An 18461-nucleotide genomic window follows, 5' to 3' on the forward strand; every position below is an offset into this window, starting at 1 on the left:
ATAATTAAAATATGTGTTTTGAAATAATATAAATCATTTGTACATTGTATAAAATACCATGAGTTAATTTTTTTTTTAAATTGCTAAGTTTATACCCTTAATATTATATTTTTTTTTCTAAAATTGAATCGAATCCAAAGCTGTACAAACCTAATTTTCTCATCTAAAATCTAAACTCTTTATTTTAAGGTTTTAACCATATATGAATACTTAATTTTTATTGTTCAAGAGGGGGGAGAAATTTTAAGAGAACAATTTAGAAAGGAAAAAACAAAAGAAATTGATAGAAATATTAAAAAAAAAAAGCCAAAAAAAGATATCTCTTCTGGCTTTTCATAGAGACTGCCTTCTTCCCTTCTCTTCTTCCTTCTTTAACAAAGCCCAAAACCCACCTTGTTACATTCACATTGTTCCAACTCATCATCACCATCACACAGCAGCTTCCTCCGCTTGCATTCCATTAAGCCCAGATTGTCAAGCCGAATACCACCAGCACCTCATCTCCTTCACGCCACCAAAGCTGAAACCCATTTCACTCTCACCTTTGTTTTTACCCATATACACAAACCATTATTCCTTCTTCCCTCACATCTTTTACTCTGGTCACAAAGCCATTTACGCATCAAAATCAGTTTCCCTTTATTCTCATCTTCAATTCCATTCCACTCCACAAAATCAATCGACCCATCAAGAATATCTGCACAGACCCATCAAATCCCTTAGTTTTGCCGTATCCATCTGAAACGGACCAGCAAGGACCCAAGTCTCCTAGACGTACCTGAACAACGACAGCCAAAAGCCCAAACCCAGTGCTTCTTCCCCTATTCCTGACATTGTACCGATTGTTCACGTTGAAATTATTCTCGGGTTGCTATGGGTGAGACATATTCTGCTCTATCATTGTTTTTTTTTTTTTTTTTCCTTTTTGACAACAAAACTCTTGAGGTTGCTTGTTAGTCTGTTGCTTTCAATTTTTTTTTTCTTTTTACTCTGGGGTCCTGGCTCTGTAGATTCCATTTATATAAAGAATATTGATTCATCACATTTTGTGTTATATTCAGTTGTTTCATTGGAAACAGAATTCCTTCTTTTGTGCACTAGCATTACCGATTGAAATTGGTCTTCCTTTTACTCCTTGGAAAAATCTGTTTCTGTTTTGTTAGCTGATAATAGGCTTGTGAATCTGCATCCTTTTGTGAGTATTTATCTGTCAATTGAATTAAATTTGTTCTTGTTTATATTTATGATATAATGGCTTCACAGCCTGTTTTGTTAGTGTTCTTTCATGAATACACCAGAGATTTGTCATGGGCATTTCATCCAGATGTTAGATTCGGTCTGGAATGTTTTAGTTTTTCTATTAGAATGGCTTATTTGAGGTTAAAGCTTGTATTTCTTCTTTTTAGCTGTCTAAAATTGTTGGGATTAGCAAATGACCCAGGTTGTAACATTTATCGATGGAATATGTGTTCTACCCTGTTATTCTTTCTTTCACCAAGGGTTTGAACAATTTTTGTATGCATAGCCCAAAATCTAATTCTTATGGTTGTTTTAAATATGAAAAGTTTTCTTAGAATCTTGTTAGTCAATCTTTCATCTAAGGTTCAATGGCAGATTAACGAAGATTTGTATGTGCAGTGAATAAATGTGATTGCATTTAACCCTTTGCATGTGATGGGTTTTCTAATGCAGGGCTCCTAGTTTTATTTTATATATTCTAAATTTTGTGAACAAATAGTGGAACAGAACACAAGATAGACATAGAAAATAATAGAAGATATCATAGAAGGAGACCAATTAGGAAGGAGCAGGATAGGAGGAGGATCAGGGTTGGTACTTGGAATGTTGGATCACTTACAGGAAAATTAATGGAGCTTGTGGATACCTTGGAAAGGAGAAGGGTGAATATTGCTTGCATTCAGGAGACTAAATGGGTAGGAGAGAAAAGTAAGGAAGTGGGTAATTCAGGGTATAAATTGTGGTTTACCGGAAAGGAGAGAAACAAGAACGGAGTGGGTAAAATCATAGACAGGACATTGAAAGACGCAGTAGTAGCTGTGAAAAGAGTAGGAGATAGAATTATACTAGTAAGGCTAGTACTAGACGGAGAAACAATAAATATAGTTAGTGCTTATGCCCCACAAATAGGACTAGACAGTGAGAGTAAACAAAGGTTTTGGGAAGATATGGATGATTTAATGCAAAGCATACCGAATGAAGAGAATGTTTTCATTGGTGGAGATTTGAATGGACATGTAGGAAGTGATAGGCAAGGTTATGAGAATGTTCATGGAGGTTTTGGTTTTGGCAGTCGAAATGAGGAGGGAAAAAGTATCCTGGATTTTGCTATGGCATACGACCTAATACTAGGAAATACCTACTTTATAAAAAGAGAGTCACATTTAGTGACTTTCAAAAGTGGGCAACATAGAAGCCAAATCGACTTCCTCTTAACCATGAAGACAAATAGAGCTCTATGCAAGGATTGCAAGGTCATTCCAGGAGAGGCTTTAACAAGTCAACATAGGTTGGTGGTCTTGGATGTCAAGTTTAGGAACAATTCAAGTAAGGTCAGAAGAAATAGTGTAGCTCGAACAAAGTGGTGGGAGTTCAAAGGAGTAAAGCAAGTGAAGTTCAAAAATGAGCTTCTTGAGTCTGAAGTATGGAAGCTAGATATGGAGGCCAATGATATGTGGATACAGATGGCATCAAAGATTAGAGAAGTAGCTAGAAAAGTACTTGGGGAGTCTAAAGGACATGGATTACCCTCAAAAGAGAGATGGTGGTGGAATGAGGAAGTACAAAAGGCGGTGAAGAGAAAAAGGGAATGGTATAAGAAATTACCTAAATGTGATAATAATGAGGCATATGAACAGTACAAGATAGCAAAGAAAGAGGCAAAAAAGGCAGTTAGCCAAGCAAGAGCACAGGCCTTTGAAAAGTTATATGAGAAACTTGGAACTAAAGAAGGGGAGAAAGATATTTATAGATTAGCAAGGAGTAGAGAAAGGAACTGTCAAGATCTCAATCAAGTTAGGTGCATTAAGGATAAAGAAGGAAAAGTGTTGGTGAAAGATGAGGACATTAAAGAAAGATGGAGAAATTATTTTAATGATCTCTTTAATAATAGTCAAAATGGAAATAGCGTGAATATATATTATAGAACAATAGAAAAGAATGTAAATTATACTAGAAGGATTAGATCTTTAGAAGTAAAGGAAGCACTTAAGAGAATGAAAGTAGGTAAAGCCTGTGGACCCGATGAAATACCAATTGAAGTGTGGAAGTATTTGGGAGATATGGGAGTGGCATGGTTAACTAAATTATTTAATAAGATTCTAAACTCAAAGAAAATGCGTTATGAATGGAGGTAGAGTTTTTTAGTACCTATTTTTAAAAATAAGGGAGACATACAGAGTTGCTCAAACTATAGGGAAATTAAATTCATGAGCCATACTATGAAGTTGTGGGAGAGAGTTATAGAGCATCGACTACGTCATGATACTTCTATCTCTCTCAATCAATTTGGATTCATGCCCAGTCGTTCAACTATGGAAGCGATCTTTCTCATTAGAAGCTTGATGGAGAAATATAGAGATGGGAAGAAAGATCTACACATGGTTTTTATTGATTTGGAGAAGGCTTATGATAGTGTTCCAAGAGAGGTCTTATGGAATGCGTTAGAACAAAAGAGGGTATCTATTAGGTACATACAAGTATTGAAAGATATGTATGAAGGAGCAACTACTATTGTGCGCACAGTGGGAGGGGACACAAGAGATTTTCCGATCTCAATTGGATTACACCAAGGATCAGCCATAAGCCCTTACCTTTTTACATTAGTTTTAGATGAACTGACGAAACATATACAAGAGAGTATTCCTTGGTGCATGATGTTTGCGGATGATATTGTTCTGATAGATGAGACACGAGAAGGAGTCAATAGGAAGCTAGAACTTTGGAGAAGTACTCTAGAGTCAAAGGGTTTTAAGTTAAGTAGAACGAAAAGCAGAATACATGCATTGCAAGTTCGGTGAAGGCCAAAGCGGTGATAGGGAAGGAGTTAGTTTGAATGGAGTGGCACTGTCCCAAAGTAATCACTTTAAATATCTAGGCTCATCCTTCAAGTAGATGGGGATGTGAGGAGGATGTTAGTCATATGATTAGAGCCGATGGTTGAAGTGAGACGTGCCACGGAGTTTTATGTGATCGTAAGATTCCTAATAAATTAAAAGGAAATTTTACCGCATGACCATACGGCTATGCTATATGGTAGTGAGTGTTGGGCACTGAAAGAGTCGTATGCATCTAAGATAAGAGTTGCAGAGATGAGAATGTTAAGGTGGATGAGTGGTCATACTAGACTAGATAAAGTCCGTAATGAAAGTATTAGAGAAAAGGTAGGAGTGGTGCCAATTGAAGATAAGTTGAGAGAAGGGAGATTGAAGTGGTTTGGTCATGTGAAGCGTAGACATACGGAGGCTCCAGTTAGACAAGTAGAGCACATTAGGCTAGAGGATAGAAAGAAAAAAAGGGGTAGACCTAAATTGACTTGGAGGAGAGTAGTACAGCATGACTTAGAAGCATTACACATTTCTGAAGATTTAACCCAAAATCGTTCAGAGTGGAAAAAGCGAATCCATATAGCCGACCCCAAATTTTTGGGATAAAGGCTTAGTTGAGTTGAGTTGAGTTGAGTTGAGTATTCTAAATTTTGTAGATTCATAACATGAAGTTTTTTTTAAACAGTGCATAAAAATAAATGCTTTGCATTTCATTAGTTTGTTTTATCCCTTTTTCTATTTTTTTATATAAATAAATTAGTATGGATTTTAATTAATCATCAATTGTTGTTAATGATGAGATTCTAAAAGTGGTTAGAGGGGTCACTCATTAGTCTTAAATTACGTCACTAATTCAAGATAGATTAAATTGAGATCCCTATTAACTTAATTTGTCAATCAAATTATTGAATTTTATTTTGATTACCAATAAACTCTTTTTTTTTTTTTTTAGATCAAATTAATTTGGATTTAATTAATCATCAATTATTGTTAATGATGAGAATCTAAATCGTTAAGGGGGCCACCCATTAACCAATTAGACTTGCTAGATAGTAATTGATGTCTATCTTAAATTAGGTCCCTAATTTGAGATAGATTAATTTTTTTTTTATTACAAATAGACTTGTTTTTTTATTTTTATAAATCAAATTAATATGGATTTTAATTGGTCTTTGATTATTGTTAATGATGAGATTCTAAGTGGTTAAGGGGCCACCCCTTAGTTAATTAGATTTTCAAGGCAATAATCTATGGTCTATCTTAAATTAGGCCATTCAAATCCCTATTAATTAAATTTGCAAATAAAAAAGTAAACTTAATAATTATTTATGCGGTACTACATGTTGATTAATTAGATATTTTTTTTAAGTCAACAATTGAATTAATCTACTCATAAAACCATAAATCAACTTGTGATCTTTCTCCTAGTAAATTACTTTTAAGCTGAAACCTAGGACCAACTTTGTGGAACCTGAATTAGATGCTCCGGTTGATATTAATATGGGGAAGAAAATTGTATGAAATATTTGTGCAAGCAAGGATGTCAATTTTATACAGATTGTGTCTTGTTGCAGTGGAGACTTTGCCGAATTTTCAGTGGATATGTGGTTAGTAGAATAAATGCATTTTCAATTGTTGATTTGAATTAATATGAATTTAGGGCTGTTGGTTTTACTAATGATGAGACTTTAATTTGTTAAGGGGGTGTTACATACCAGAGGAGAAGGCCGAGGCAGAATAAGGATTAGTTGTATTAGTTGTAATTGGCAGGAGAAATGGTTGTTAAATAGTTGAGTGTATTAGTTGTAGTTGGCGGGGAAATGGTTGTCAAGTAGCTGCCAAGTAGTTATAAACTCAGCTGTAGCTCATTGTAAAGGCATTTTGCTGTTTTCCCAAGAAATAACAATTCTCTCTGTTTTTTGATTCTATTTTCTCTTTCCCTACTTCTTCTTCCTTCCTAAATTCTTCTTCTCTGTTAGGGTTTCAATCCTAACATTTGGTAGCAGAGAGGGCAAATTGAGTGGGTAATTCATTTTTGTGGATTGCAACAATGACTAGATCTGTTGTAGTTGGTCTTGAGATGGTTAAGTTGGCAGAATCGGAGAAGAAGATAAGAAGTTTCTCGGATTAGATGGAGAAAATGCAGGAGCAAATTAATCAGTCAGCTAGGGATGATGATGCATTGTGAGGGGATATTAGAGCCTTTATGAGCAAATTGAGTAAGGATAAGGGAATATGAGATGTTGCTGGAGGAGATGGTGCTGGATCTGGAATTAAAGAAGTGGAGAGCAGGGACTGTTACTTACTCCTCCGTTTAATCAGCAGTTGAAGGATCAAGGAAGTTTGGAAATTGCTATAACAATGAAGGAATGAATCCTTTCTTGCCTAAAATTGAATTAGTTACTTTTCTTTCCTTTTTTTTTTTTTTGGTGGGGGGGGGGGGGGGGGGCGGGGGGTTTGGGTACGGAAATGTGTGAAATATTTTGAGGTTTATAAAGTACCTATGGATCAGAGAATTGGAATTTCTAGTTTGTTTTTGGTTGATAGGCAATGCCTGTTTTCATAACGAGAATAGAGGAGGAAACCAATCTTGGGAGGACTTTGAGAAAGGAATTTGTGGTTGATTTTGGGAACAAGGGCTCGAAGATATTGTGGAAGAATTTATGAAGCTTAGGCAAGAAAATTCCTTAGAAGAATATCAAGATTTCTTTGAGGATAAGGATGGAAAGGGTTATGCCAGATTTAGGGGAGACTTATTTTCTTTCTGTCATTATTGGAGGGCTTAAGGATGAAATTAGATTAATGGTGAGAATGATGAAGCCAGCCACTTCAGCTGATGTAGTAGAGATTGCTAGGCTGCAAGAACAGTTATGGGATACCAAAAAGAATAGAACCTTCAATTCCAACCCCAGATCTATGTCTTCCAATTTGACTCCTTATAATTCTTATTCCAAACCTACTCAAATGTTTCCTTACCCCCTTAAACCGCAAAATCCAGATCTGACCAGTAAATAAATTCTGCTCCTATTACTAGTAAACCAACTTCTATTGGAAGTACTTCTTCTGTTAACCAAAATTACAATACTAACCTTATCAAACCTACTGTTCAGAACAACACAAATTCCGTATTCCAATCCAAGCCCTATTATGATTGTGGAGACAAGTACTTCCTGGCCATCAATGTAAAACTAAGACATTAGCAGCCTTGCAAGTTGGAGAGCAGGAAGATGGGAATGGAGAGGAGGTTTGGCATGAAGTGGTAGAGGAAATGGAAGATGTGGGTGATCAAGGTGAACTATGCTTTCTGTCCATGTAGTTGAAGGGAGTGAAGGGCCATAAACTATCAGAATTCTAAGGATCTATAAAAATAGAGAAATGGTGATTTTAATTGATAGTGGTAGCAATAGTAGTTTCATTGACAAGAAAGTGGCTGAGGAACTTAAGTTGGAATTGGTGGATATGGTTGCTACAACAATAGCAGTACCTGATGGGAGGAAATTGAAGTGCGGTCAATCAGTGTCAGCAGTTCATGTAGAAAATTCAGTCCTGTAAGTTTCAATTTGACATTAGAATATTAGCATTGGGGAGTAGATTGGCTTAGCAATTTTAATCCAGTGCTTTTTGATTTTTAAGCCTCTAGGATTTCCTTTATGAAAGAGGAAAGAAGTGGTTTTACAAGGACTGAAATTGCATAGGGAAGGGAAGGATGCTGTGTTATGTCATTCTAATGACTTATTTGGAAGGAATGGTGTGGATTTTCAATCTCCTTTACTATATATAGTGGAGTTTCAAGTTGGATCATCTTCAGCCCCTCAAAAGGGGACATTCGGTGAAGTTGCAGTAGCAGATTTGTGGCTGCAGTCTATGTTAAATAAATATCATGAGGATTTTAAAGAGCCTTAGTAGCTGCCACCATTCAGAAGTCACAACCATGCTCTCCCTTTGTAGTCTAATACTCAACCAATTAATATTAGGCCATATGGGTATCCCTATTATCAAAAGACTGAAATTAAGAAGCTGGTTTCAAAGATGTTAGCTTCCTCAGTAATCCAACAAAGTATGAGCCTTTTTGCATCACTAGTACTTTTGGTAAAAAAAAAAAAAGGAATGGTACATGGAGGCTCTGTATACACTACAGAAGGTTGAATGAGAAAACTGTCAAGGACAAATTTCCTATCCCCATGATAGATTACTTGCTGGATGAATTAAATAGGGTTAAGTATTTTTCAAAGATTGATCTGAGGGCTGGTTATCATCAGATCAAAATGGAGCCTCAAGATGTCTCTAAGACAGTATTTAGGACTCACCATGGTCACTTTGAATTTAATGTCATGCCATTTGGGTTGGCAAATGCACCAGCCACATTCCAAGCCTTAATGAACCAGATCTTCCAACCTCATCTAAGGAAATTTGTGTTAGTGTTTTTTGATGACATTCTGATTTACAACAAGGATTGGGAATTTCATTTGCAGAATTTGGAAGAGGTTTTTAAGATCTTGAAAGAACAGCAGCTTCATGCTAAACAGTCCAAATGTTCCTTTGGGCAAATAGAAATGGAGTATTGGTGGCACATTATAATTGCTGAGGGTGGTGCTATTGATCCTAAAAAAAATCAGGTTATGCTGCAATGGCCAACTCCAATTTCTGGTACAGAATTGAGGAGTTTTTTTGGGGTTGATGGGGTACTGCAGGATGTTTGTGAAAAACTATGGCATAATTAGCAAACTTCTCACTGATCTTCTTTGTTGGGCTTTGATTATCAAATTTTATATAGAAGAGGGGTTGAAAATAAGGCAGTGGATGCCCTATCTAGGAGACCAGCAAGCGGAGGCAGGAGTCATTTTGTGGTACCATACACTCTTTTATTACCCCTACATGGATGGATAATCTGATTCAGAGTTATGATAAAGATTGCAAAGCAACTCAATTAGTACAGCAGCTATCTTAGACAGTAATGCTCATCCAGGGTTTAAAATGCGGAATGGTGTTTATTCTTCTTCTCGGTACATTTCAGTTCAATACTATTCTTGGTCAGGATATTTATAAATGTCTAGAAACATACCATAATAGTAAACCGAGTTAGGTTTGGTTTGGTCTAGTTTGGTGCCCATGCTATAGTAATAGAGATTTTTTGGGTTTGGGATTTCGGTTCAAGATCTCTGTTACCTGTGCTCAGCCCAATGTCCTAGTTTTATCTTGTCTTGTTCTCTTCCAGTCCATGCGTAGTCTTATTCATAGGCCTATTTTAAGTTCATTAGCTGGCTTCTAAGTTCACATGATTTTCCTTGATCAAGTTGCAGATAGTCCAATCATTCTCACATGTGTAGGAATAAGTAATAGCATAAGTCTGCTCATTGGTTTGCTTCACTTAGGTGAGGTCTTTCCTTGTGCATTATTAGAGTTCATGAAAGTCTTATTTAGGAGTCCTATTCTAGTTATGCAAAATGTTCACCCTTTTTTATACTCCTGTAAGACAGTTGCAGACAGCAATAGCAGAAACAGCTGCTTGAAAATAGGGGAAAATTGGCAGAATTTTCAATATACCTAATTCCTAACAAGGGATTATGAGTGCTAAGTGTCTCTATGTCTTGTAAGTAATTTGTGATTAGGGGTGGGTGTTGGTGGTGGGATCCAGCAGTTTCTTAAATGAAGGAAAAGATTTTGTGGTTAAAATAGCCATATCCAAAAATCGAACATATATGGTGTATTATCCATATATGATCGGGTGGCCTGTGGTTCTGATCCACATTTTTCCTCATACATTCAAAATATTATCCTTAAAAGTTTTTGTTATTAGCACTTCCTTGTCTTTATAGATTTTTTTCTTTTGACATTTAATTAAATATCCTTTCGAGAACAGATGCTGCCAAGTCATTGAATCCAGATTCACGTAAAAAGTCAGGTGTTTCTGCTCAAGGTAAGGTGGAGTCTTTAAAAAATGCGATGGATGGATTACCTACTGGTAATGAATTGCAAAAAAAAGCCAGTGCACATGCGAGGGAGCAAAAGCGTACGCCAAGAGAAATTACTGGTTCAGAAACAAAGCAAGTGAAGGGAGCTCTTCCTGAAGGCTTCTTTGATGATAAGGAAGCAGATTTGCTTGCTCGTGGCATTAAGCCTGTTAAGCCAGATGTTAAGTAAGTTTTGACATATATCTTATGTATGCATCTCAATGATTAGATATTATTATTATTATTATTATTATTATTATTATTATTATTATTATTGATGCATTCTTTTTTCACCGGAATGCAATTGTTCTGTTAACTGGTTATTAACTATACAGTTGGCTGATCCATTTGGTGATAAGAGGGAGAAGAAAATATAATATTTGCTGTAAATTACAGAAAAGATGTTGAAAATAACTTTTGTGGAAGTTAGTGCTGCTGCTATATATAATTCTTATTCTAGATACCTTCATGATACGTTTAGATCCAACGAATTAGGGTTTTTTTTTTTTTTTTATTGATTTGTTGTATGTTATTTTTTATTTACATTGTCTATTTCTTCAACATTATATGGAAGACAGATGGTAACTTTGAACTTGTGTTAAATCATGGTTAGAGATGAGTACAAGGAATTTGAGAAGTTGATCCAAGAAGACTTGCAAGAAGTGGATGACCGTTTAGAAGAAGAGGAGGTCAGCAGAATTTCTTAAATTTTCCTTGAAACATTTACCTGTAGTTCAACTTTTTGTTATTAATATGTTGCATTGAACTACAGATTGATGCAGCTGAAATGTTAGAAGAGGCCGAATCATTGGAGCAAAAGTAAGTTCGGTTCTTTGCCAACAGCAGTGAAGTTCTTGCCTAGTCATGTCAACAATTTCTTTGTTATTTTTCTTGGCTAATATTTTCTCCCCTTTATTTATTGTACCAGGACGTATAGGGAAAAAGTTGAATCGCTGAGGAAGAAGCGAAAGGAGTTGATGGCTGCTAGGTCTGCCAAGCGTAGCAGAGATTCTAGTGCTGCTGGAAAAGAGTATAGTCAAGAAGAGTCGTCAAGCGATGATGATAATGATGATAATTTTGCAGTTGACTGGAGAGCTCAACACCTGTGAGAAAATTTTCTTCTGTAGGTGCCAGATTAGGCTCCATCTTTTATACTGTTCGATATGTGAATACCAGTAGCTTCTGAAAACAAAATTGCAGTCAGAATACAATGGATAGCACTGACAACATTTGCAAAATTTCCTCTATTGTTATGTTTTCAACAAAATGAATGGAGAGCTCAATAACTGCGAGAAAATTTTATTATGTGGATACCGGAGTAGGCTTACCATCTTTATATCGTTTGATATGTGATTACTAGTATCTTCCGAAAACGAAATTGCGGATAGGTACAAAGAAAATAAACAAAGCAGCTTCCTTTTCCTCCATCAATTAGCTGTCAAGTCCTACCACCGTTTATTACAATTGAGTTTGCCATCTTGTGCTCTTTAGATTTGGTGGTGGCAGCGTTTGTGTTTTTTATGAGCCTGAAAAATAATTGTTTTTTATTTTTCATTATTTAACAAAAATTTTAGTTTTTATAAGAAAGGAAAATATAAAAAAAATGCATTGAAAATAGTTTTTTAATTTAAAAAAATTTATACTTTTCATAATAAAAAAGTTATTACAAAATATATTTAATAACTTATTTTAAGTTAAAATTTCAAAGTGTTATTTTTTTTTAATTGTAATTAGTTTTTTATTGTAAATAAATATTTTATAAAATAATTATTTAATTTTAATTATGAATGTAGAACTATGAGAAATATAATAAGAGTAAGAAAATTATTATTTAGTCTCTGTATTTTTATAAAATTAACTATTTGATTACTGTATTTAAAAAATAAGTCATACTTTATTTTCGTTAAATTATTTAGTCCCTCTGTTAAATTTTTCATTATTTATATCATTCAAGCTACTATTTTAGTTCTCCTACTTTAAGAAAATTAATTAGTTGATCTATGAATTTTGAAAAACACTACTATTTAATCCTTCTATTTTAGTGAAATTAATAAGTTGTTTTATGTATTTTAAAAAATATATTATTTTGAAAAATATTATCTTCAATAAAAATAGAAATTTTACTATGTAAGAGTAAGTCTAAATTTATATATATATTTTTTAATTTCCAATTCCTTGGGCATAATTTTGTGTTTTTTCTACTTAGAAATAATTTTGTTTGATTACTTATAAGTTTAAAGAAACTAATCAACATATTTGTATAGACAACTTGTACCAGTTTTATCAATAGATGAAAAAAGAGAAGGGTGTGGATGTAGAGAAGAAGAAACATAGAGAGAAAAATAAAGGAGGATAAGAGAAAAATAAAAGGGAGAAAATTAAGGTAGTTTAGGTATAAAAAATAATTATAAGACTAAATAGTCAACGAATCAAATAACAGAGACTAATTAATATATTTTTCCAAAATATAAGAATTAGTTAATTAGTTTTATTGAATAGAGAGACTAAATAGTAGTTTAATCACTATTTGACTAATAAAAAAATTTGATAGTGGGACTAAATAGTTTAACGAAAATAAAATATAGGGATTAAATAGATTTTTCAAAATATAAGGACCAAATAGTTAGTTTCATTAAATATATAAAGAGAAAATTGATAGAAGACAAAAAGATAATAGTTTAAAAATGAGAGAATGCTATCAATTGCAATTTACTTGCATGCAGAAAATAGTATATATCTAATTATGTGAATGTAATATTTTGGGAGTTATAAAATTCAATTTGTTAATAAATTATTGGGGTTAAGGACATTCATTATTATATTATTCATAATACTTCCTCTTAGATGTCTATATATTAAGTATATGCCTTGTTAAACCTTATTAGAAAAAAATCCCTTAAAAGAAAAAAAAAATTAGCGAAGAAAAAATAATACATTATTCATCGTACTTCATTAAAAACTTTTACCAAGAAAATTCAGTGGGAAATGCATTACTCTTTCTCATGAAGATAGCACTTCAAATTTTTGAGTCTTCCCTTTCCAATTTTGTGTACCAAGTTTTCAAACTTACTGCAGGAAATGCTTTGGTGAGCAAATCAACAAGATTGTTACTTGAGAGAATTTGTTCAACACCAATTTCACCATTCTTTTGGGGATTATGAGTGAAAAAGAATTTTGGTGAAGCATGTTTTATCTTGTATTTTTTAATATACCACTCAACAACTAATTCATACTTGTAGTGTTATCTTTGTATAGTATTATTGGAGATTCTCTTTCCTGGCAGGTAGACAACAAGTACTTCGAACAAGTTGAATTACTAATATTAGCATATATATTCTCGACTTACTTAATGAATTGTTAAAATTTCTATAGGGTTAGAAGTAGAAGCTATATTTTACTTTGTTGAATGCCATAAAATAGTTATACTTCTATATGTACATAAATAGTCTGTTTGAGATCTATCATTATATGGATTAAATAAATAACTTGTATCTGCATGACTAATTAAATCTAATTTTGATATGGTAGTATAATATAAACCCATATCCATTGTACCTTAGAGATATCAAAATATATACTTAACTTCATTCCATTGTTTTCATGTTGGAGAATAACGATAACTTGCTAATAATTTATAGAAAATGCAATATCAAGTCGAATATAACAAGTAAGATACATTATTGCATCTATTGCATTAAGATATGGTACTTTAGAATTAACAATTTCTTTATATTTTTCTCAAGATCGAAAAAAGCTCCTTTTCTCATTAAGTGATCTCATAATGAGTGGTGTACTTAATGGGTGTGCTTTATCCATATAGAATCATTTTAATACCTGGTATATAAGTTGATAGATGGAAAAAGACTATTTGTAAAATCCTCAACTTACAGGCCAAGATAGAACTTTATTTTCCTAAGGTTTTTTTTATTATTTATCTCAAATTCTTTTTTCAAATAATCTACAGTCCTTGAAAGCTCTTCAAGAGTTCTAACAATATTTAAATCGCCAACATAAACTACAACAATGGCAAATTCAAATGCAAATTTTTTTATAAAAACACATGGACACATATTTATAACCTTCTTTCAATAAATATTCATTAAGGCATTTATATCACATGCATTCTTATTAATTTAATCTATATAAAACTCTATACGATTGACTAAATCTTTTTTTGGAGAATTTAAATTGTGTGCTTCAAGCAACTTAAATTATGGAGGGGTGGGTTTAGGCAACATGAATCCTTTAGATATTCTCATATAAATATCTTTATCAAGTAAGCCATATAAATAGGCAATCAATACATCAATTAGATGCATTTCAAATTTTTCATGAATTTTCAAACTAATCAAATGTTGAAATGTAATTGCATATGCTATAGTAGAATATATATCCTCATGATCAATGTAAGATATTTGCGAAAAACCTTATGCAACAAATCATGCTTTTTAATATGATGATTTCATTTTTTTCCCATTTTTCGCACAAATACCCATTTTGTATCCTACTTTCTCGACATCTTCTAGTGTTTAAACTAAGTCCAAAAACTTTACATTTTTCAAGTGAATTTAATTTTGCCTTGATTATGTTATTCCATTTTAGCAAATCATTTCTATGTTTACATTCTTCTACAAATTTAGGTTCAAGATCCTCATTATTTTTCACAATATTAAGTGATACATTATATGCAAAATATAGTTGAGGTTTGTTTCATTTTATTTTTATCTTTGTTCTAACAACAAATAATTTATCGAGATCTTTTCATGTTCATTGACTTAGGTACCTAAATTTCTTTTGAAAATTTATTAGTCATGTGATATATGCACATCATATACTTATTTAGGCTAGATTTTATAGTCATTTTACTTTTTTATTGATTAGTTTTAGTTAATTTTATTGGTCATTTAATTATTTTTTCATATTTGTTAATTTTAGTTTAATTTTTGCACTTGTTCTTGAATTGAAGGTTAAAAGGTGTTTTTGAGGGTTTAGGAGTCAATTGCACATTTGAAGGATGAATTCTAAGTACAAAGATGTTAAAAATGAAGTCTTAAAATTGCTAAATTTGAAGGTTGCCAAAAGTTGCATAAAGAGCTGCACAGCCTATGCAATCCGCATATAAAAAAATAGAGAAATTATAGACCTACCGAAAGTTACACAGGATAGTACATAGCTTGTGCACCTGCTTATGCGTGAGCTCGGAAAATAGCTAAAACCTATAGAGAGTTGTACAGGATGTTGCACAATCTATGCATTTACTTATGCACTATCACAGAAGACGAATTGAGATCCATCGAAAGATGCACAACCCTATGCACAGCTTATGCAACTGCTTGTGTAGTAGACTAGAAAATTATAAAGACTCACTGAAACCTGCATAGCTTGTGCACCTGCCTGTGCAGTATCACGGGGAACCTTTAGAGCTTGTCGAAATGTGCACAGGGACCTGCATGGCCATGCAAACCCATTTTCACTCATCCTTTCCAAACTTGACTCTGCACAAGATGTTGCATAGGCATAGTTCCAGCCATACATTTTCTCATTAATTGGCTGAAGTGGCAAATCATCCCACACTTGTAGTGACCTCACCTCACACCATTTTTAGACAATTCTAGGGTTTTTGTCAGGGGTATTTAAGTATCCTTACATCACTTTCTGCTAGAAGGAGAATAATAAGAAGAAAATTATTAAAGGAAGAGAGAGAAAGAAGAGTAGACACACTATTATCACACACCAGCTGGGATTTTAACTCCTCTTCACCAGATTCTTCACACAAAACATGGGGGTTTTAGTTTTAAGTTTACTTTTCATGTTTTATTTCTTCTTCCACACAAAATCTCTTGTAGTGAACATGAATTGTGAGTAGTTTTCTTTGGTTTTGGAGTTAGGGATGTAATATTTGAGTTATTTTGTGGATTTAAACTGGGTTAATCCCAATTTAATGAAATTGATGAGGTTTAATCTATTTCTTGTGGGCTTATTGACATGTTTAATGTAGGGTCCCATTAAGTTATATTTTTAATCCTTAATTGAAAAATCGAAAGGAGAAAACCAAGTGATAGATAATCAAGAAATTAGACTTAATTAGCTTAGTTCTAGAAATAAACTAAGGATTAAGAGAGTTTTATAGGTTGATTAAAGATTTTAATGGGCTTGGGTTAGTTTTAAACTCTGTGAAAGTAGGATTTAATTAATCAAGGCACACTTTATTTTACTCGAAAGAGATTTCAAAGGATTTTAAAATTGATCTCCTTTAAATCCATAATTTCATAGATTGGGCTAACTAGTGAAAATCTAAAAATGACTTAAATATGATCTCTTAACTCTAGAATCATCTTTTATCAATTGTTGCTTGGAATTTCACTTTTGAATGCTTAGTTAAATCTCATTTTATCAATTTTCATTATTAATACTATTATTTTCTTTATTTAGCCGATTATTTGTAACGCCCTCACTTTATGTAGACTGTAAATTCTGCTGCTTCGGTGACCTAATGTCTGCTCGGACAAGTCAGGATGTCTGGGACTACACTTCAGTGATAGTGAGAAAGCATAAAATGATAAAATAAATAATAAGAAAATGCAAGAAAAATTAAGAAAAAATAAAAGAGAGAAAATGAAACTAGGTGTCGACACCATATTTTGGCCTATCCCCAAAATCAATAAATTTCGAAACTGATCCCCAGCACTAAGTCTCCCTTTGCTAGCCAATTACATTTCCGATCTCTCTTTACCGAACAATCACATTTCCGATCTCTCCTCAAAAGGAATCAAATCAATACTAAGTCCCCATGTCATTTAAAGCCTTGCCGATCTCTCAAACCAATTGTCAAATCTCCTGAATAGTCAATTACATTCCCGATTCCGATCTCTCTTTACCGAACAATCACATTTCCGATCTCTCTTTACCGAACAATCACATTTCTGATCTCTCCTCAAAAGGAATCAAATCAATACTAAGTCCCCATGTCTTTTAAAGCCTTGCCGATCTCTCAAACCAATTGTCAAATCTCTTGAATAGTCAATTACATTCCCGATCTCTCTTGTCAGATGAAACTGAACCAGCACTAGATCTTCATTTTAAAAGTTTAGGAATAATCAAGTTAAGGTTCCAATCCGGTTTAATGGCGATCTCGATCTTAAGTGCTCAAGCCAAATTTCCAATTTTAATCAAGTCCCGTTTAGTGTTGGTTCCCTGCCGATCTCATGCTTATTGTGTTTTCCGACCTCTTACACTTAGATTAATAATCACCTTTAGTTGTTTTAATATGCTCAGACAATCAAGTGCTTAAGTAATTTAGAGATTTTTCGATCACATCCATTCACTGAACAAAAAGCGAATTTCATTTCATATTAAAGTTTGTACAAGTCATTCGGCTGGAGGATCGCCCCCAGCCTGATCTACATTTTGCTCATTTCCTCTCTCACCCTCAGCCTCCTCCTCGCTATCCTCACCCTCGTCCTGGGGAGCCAGATCTACCATCCAAGAGAAGTCCTCCTCGGGGTACCGCTTCTTGAGCTCGGCCAGGAGATCCCTGTGAGCATTCACATAAGCGCCAGCCTCCCTTGTCACTATCTCTTCTTCTTTTGCTTTGAGCTCCTCAGTGAGGTGAGCAACTTCATCGGCTCGGAGCGCCTGAACTTCTTCAAGGACATGAGTTCGCTCGGCCAGAACATGAACTTGCTTGGCTAGCTTATCTTCGTAGAACTTCATCCGCCCCTCAATTTCAGATATGTAGTTATGAGCGGATGAGAGTTGGGATCGGAGGGAAGCTACTTCATGACCCATATTCTCGACCTCCTTACCCAAGCGGTGAGCCTTCTCCCGGACAATGTGCTGATTCACCAAGCACTCCACGTTCAGGCTCATGGATCGGGTTAGGATGTCATCAAGATTGTCCGGGGACAACCTGTCCCGATCCTCCCGAAGGCAAATAGAAGCCCCCAAAACTTTGGCCAAACCCGGATTCTCCCGAACAGTTTGGTTTTTCTCTAGGGAATGGATCAGCAATTGAGCACCGCAGGAAAGGGTCCTTGAGGTAGGTTGGGAAGGACCCCCTTCCGTACTCGAAGCGACTGGAGGAGGTGGAGGTGGCTCTTCTTGGCGAGGAGGAGATCGGATCACTTCTACCTCGGGGATCGGCTGCCCCGAAGGTTGAGATGAGCCTCCTTGTATTTCCCCGGGCTCATGGCTGGGTGTCTGCAGGGCTTTAGCTCGCTTCATCTCCCGTACCTTCCAGGAGATCTCTCTCTTTCGCTTCCGGCTCTCCTTTGAGGCTTCACCGCTTGCCATACCTGCACAAAGAAGAGGTCAGTGAGATCGCTAAGGTCCAAAGATCTAAGATATAGAAAATACCGAGGCCGAGGTCAGAGAGCTGAAGCCCGCGATCTTCGCCAGTGATCAATTCCGTTCGGCAGTAGCTGCGTCCAAACAAGAGAACTTCTCT

General features: G+C 34.5%; 1 protein-coding gene across 2 annotated transcripts; it reads left to right on the plus strand.

Annotated features, from left to right (window-relative positions):
* The first annotated feature begins 275 nt into the window (after nt 1-275).
* On the plus strand, nt 276-11320 carry LOC110672464 (protein ABA AND ROS SENSITIVE 1). 2 transcript variants are annotated; one of them, XM_021835256.2, is made up of 5 exons: nt 276-877; nt 9925-10201; nt 10629-10704; nt 10788-10834; nt 10944-11320. In XM_021835256.2, the coding sequence occupies exons 1-5, from the start codon at nt 874-876 to the stop codon at nt 11122-11124; spliced, it is 585 nt and encodes a 194-aa protein (XP_021690948.2). In that variant the 5' UTR covers nt 276-873; the 3' UTR covers nt 11125-11320. The 2 variants fall into 2 exon arrangements, with proteins under 2 accessions (XP_021690948.2, XP_021690949.2); XM_021835257.2 differs by lacking the exon at nt 276-877 and adding an exon at nt 1041-1195.
* Nucleotides 11321-18461: the final 7141 nt, after the last annotated feature.

This window comes from Hevea brasiliensis, chromosome 8 (assembly GCF_030052815.1).
Source record: "Hevea brasiliensis isolate MT/VB/25A 57/8 chromosome 8, ASM3005281v1, whole genome shotgun sequence".
NCBI classification, from domain to species: domain Eukaryota; kingdom Viridiplantae; phylum Streptophyta; class Magnoliopsida; order Malpighiales; family Euphorbiaceae; genus Hevea; species Hevea brasiliensis.